Consider the following 2,267-nt stretch of genomic DNA (forward strand, 5'->3'; position numbering starts at 1 on the left):
GCAGAGAGGAGACAGCAATAGGACACAGCTCTATGGGGACACAGCCCTGAGCCATCTGCTTTCCTTAGTGTCCCCACCTGTCACCAGCAGTGCCACGGGGTCACTCTTCTCCGATGTCCCTGGTGGCTCCAGCACTCGGTACTGGCACTGGTACTTCACAGCGTCTTCCTGTTTTATGTCATCCAAGTAGAACTCAACTGCGTCCTCCTCATCTGTGTCCTTGCACATTTTGAATGTCCGCTCTCCTTCCTTGTAGAGCTGGACCCAGGCAACCAGGCGGGGCACGTGGCACCGCAGGGTGACAGAGTCCCCCAGGGACACCCCCTGGCTGGGGTGCAGAGACAGGGAGGGTCGGGGCACTAGGACAGGGGACACCAGTCAGCCTTGTCCCTGCACACCCTCCTTGACCCATCTGATGGCCCCCCCCACACACTTCCCTCCCTCTCTCCCCGTTCTCCCCATGTCCCCATACTCACGCTGCTGTGCCCTGTTGGCTGCCACCAGACACCAACCTGCAAGAGATATGGTCCTGGTCCCACACAGGGCCACCAAACCCCGTGGCACCACGTCCCCATTGTCACTCACCCAGGATGAGGGCCAGCGCCATTGTTTCCATGAGGCAGGAGCAGCTTGGGGACAGCGAGACTGCAGCTTGGGGACGGGAAGCAGCTGGAGAGCTGCTGTCAGTTTCTCTTGTGAACAAGAAGTGTCATGATGTCACCTCCTCAATGTTGCAATTGTGGTCTGCACGGGGTGGTGTCTTTGGGGATCTGCTATAGGGTAGCATGCTTAGAGCTGCATACATGGCCCCCGTTGAGGTGCCGCACGCAGGTTGTCACCCCTCAGGTGTCACATGCTGTGCCCAATCTCCTGGTAGCGTGTGGCCTTGCATGGTGTCCCTCACAGCATGCCAAACGCAGGACATGTGGCTCCAATTTGGTGTCCCACATGAGATACCACATGTGTTCTCCAACACGTCCAGCCAGCTGTCACTGCAAGCTTTGGGTACTACACTCTGTCCCCACTGCACTTTCCTCTGCCATCCCCACTGGGGACAGCAGCAGGGACCTTTGGGGACACAGTGACACTTGCACAGACATGGGGCACACTCTGAGGACACACATGTAGAGTGGGACATATACGTGGCATATACATGAGCATATGCTAAGGACATATGTGTATTAATATGTACACGTATCCGTGTACAGATATGATGTCACACACATGGTGGTACACCATTAAGTGTGTAGTACATATGTGTGTAAATTCTTTTTTGCACTTGAGATGGCATTACACATGTAAACATATGAACACATGCAGAGGTACATGCAAGTATTGTGCGTCTAATGGTGAACACAGAACACACCTGCACTTTGCACTCATAAAGTGGCTGTGCACAGACAAAATTTACACACATGAAGTGATGCACAGTTGTGGTTTTACCCCACCTGGGATTTATAGGGGCTTGGGGTTGGATTGGGAAGGATTTGGGGTTGTCCAGTGGCATTGGTGGGGTATAGAGAGATTTGGGATGGACTCATAGTGGGTGTTGGTGGATTTAGGGGGAATGAGGAATAATTTGGGAGTTAGAGATGAGTATTTTGGGATTTTGTGTGGCAGGGAAGCATTCTTGGTGCAGCAGTGAGGATGTGGGGGGATTTGGGTTTGGGGGAAGCCAGGGAATTGGAGCCCCAGGCAGTGAATGGGGGGTCTTTCCCGCTCAGTGGAAACCAAAAAACTGACCCCCAGGGGGATCAGTGGGGTCCCCTGGCACTCACCTTGATCAGGTGATGGGGGCCTTGGGGAAGGTGGGGACCCTGGGAGATCATGGGCCATGGGTCACAGCTTGTAGCTCAGCGTAGGTCAGATCGTCACTGGGTGGCACTGGGGCACAGGGGGACAGTGGGGTGCCACCATGAGGGTCCCCGAGATGCTTGTGGGGGGAGAGAAACTGTGCTGTAAGGACGGAGAGGAGTGTCCAAGAGGGTGGGAGTGGGCATCCTGAGGGGGCCTAGATTTGGAGTTCCTAAGGGTCAGAGACTCGGGGTCCCTATGGATGGTGGCTGGCGGTCCCATTACTCCATCTGAAGGTGCCTATGGTGTCTGGGGCTGTTCAGAGCCTGTAGGGTCCCAGGGCATATGGGGGCTTAGATGTGGGGCCTGCAACTGTGAATGCTGTAGGTTTAGGGTTCCCCATGGACTGGATTTTGGGGGTGCCCATAAAGTTGGGGCAAGCTGTATAAGTCTGGGGGTCCTTTGCTGTCACC

The 2,267-nt window shown here is 55.0% G+C and overlaps 1 protein-coding gene across 1 annotated transcript; it reads right to left on the reverse strand.

The window, feature by feature from the left end:
- Window positions 1-15: 15 nt before the first annotated feature.
- LOC110390425 (T-cell-interacting, activating receptor on myeloid cells protein 1-like) lies at window positions 16-412 on the reverse strand. Its single transcript, XM_021381738.1, has 2 exons — window positions 409-412; window positions 16-359 (listed from the first exon to the last, which is right to left on the reverse strand). Exons 1-2 carry the CDS (start codon window positions 410-412, stop codon window positions 31-33), a joined length of 333 nt encoding a protein of 110 aa, XP_021237413.1. The 3' UTR covers window positions 16-30.
- Between the last annotated feature and the right edge of the window lie 1,855 nt (window positions 413-2,267).

This window comes from Numida meleagris, unplaced genomic scaffold (assembly GCF_002078875.1).
Source record: "Numida meleagris isolate 19003 breed g44 Domestic line unplaced genomic scaffold, NumMel1.0 unplaced_Scaffold1028, whole genome shotgun sequence".
In the NCBI taxonomy this organism is placed as follows: Eukaryota; Metazoa; Chordata; class Aves; order Galliformes; family Numididae; genus Numida; species Numida meleagris.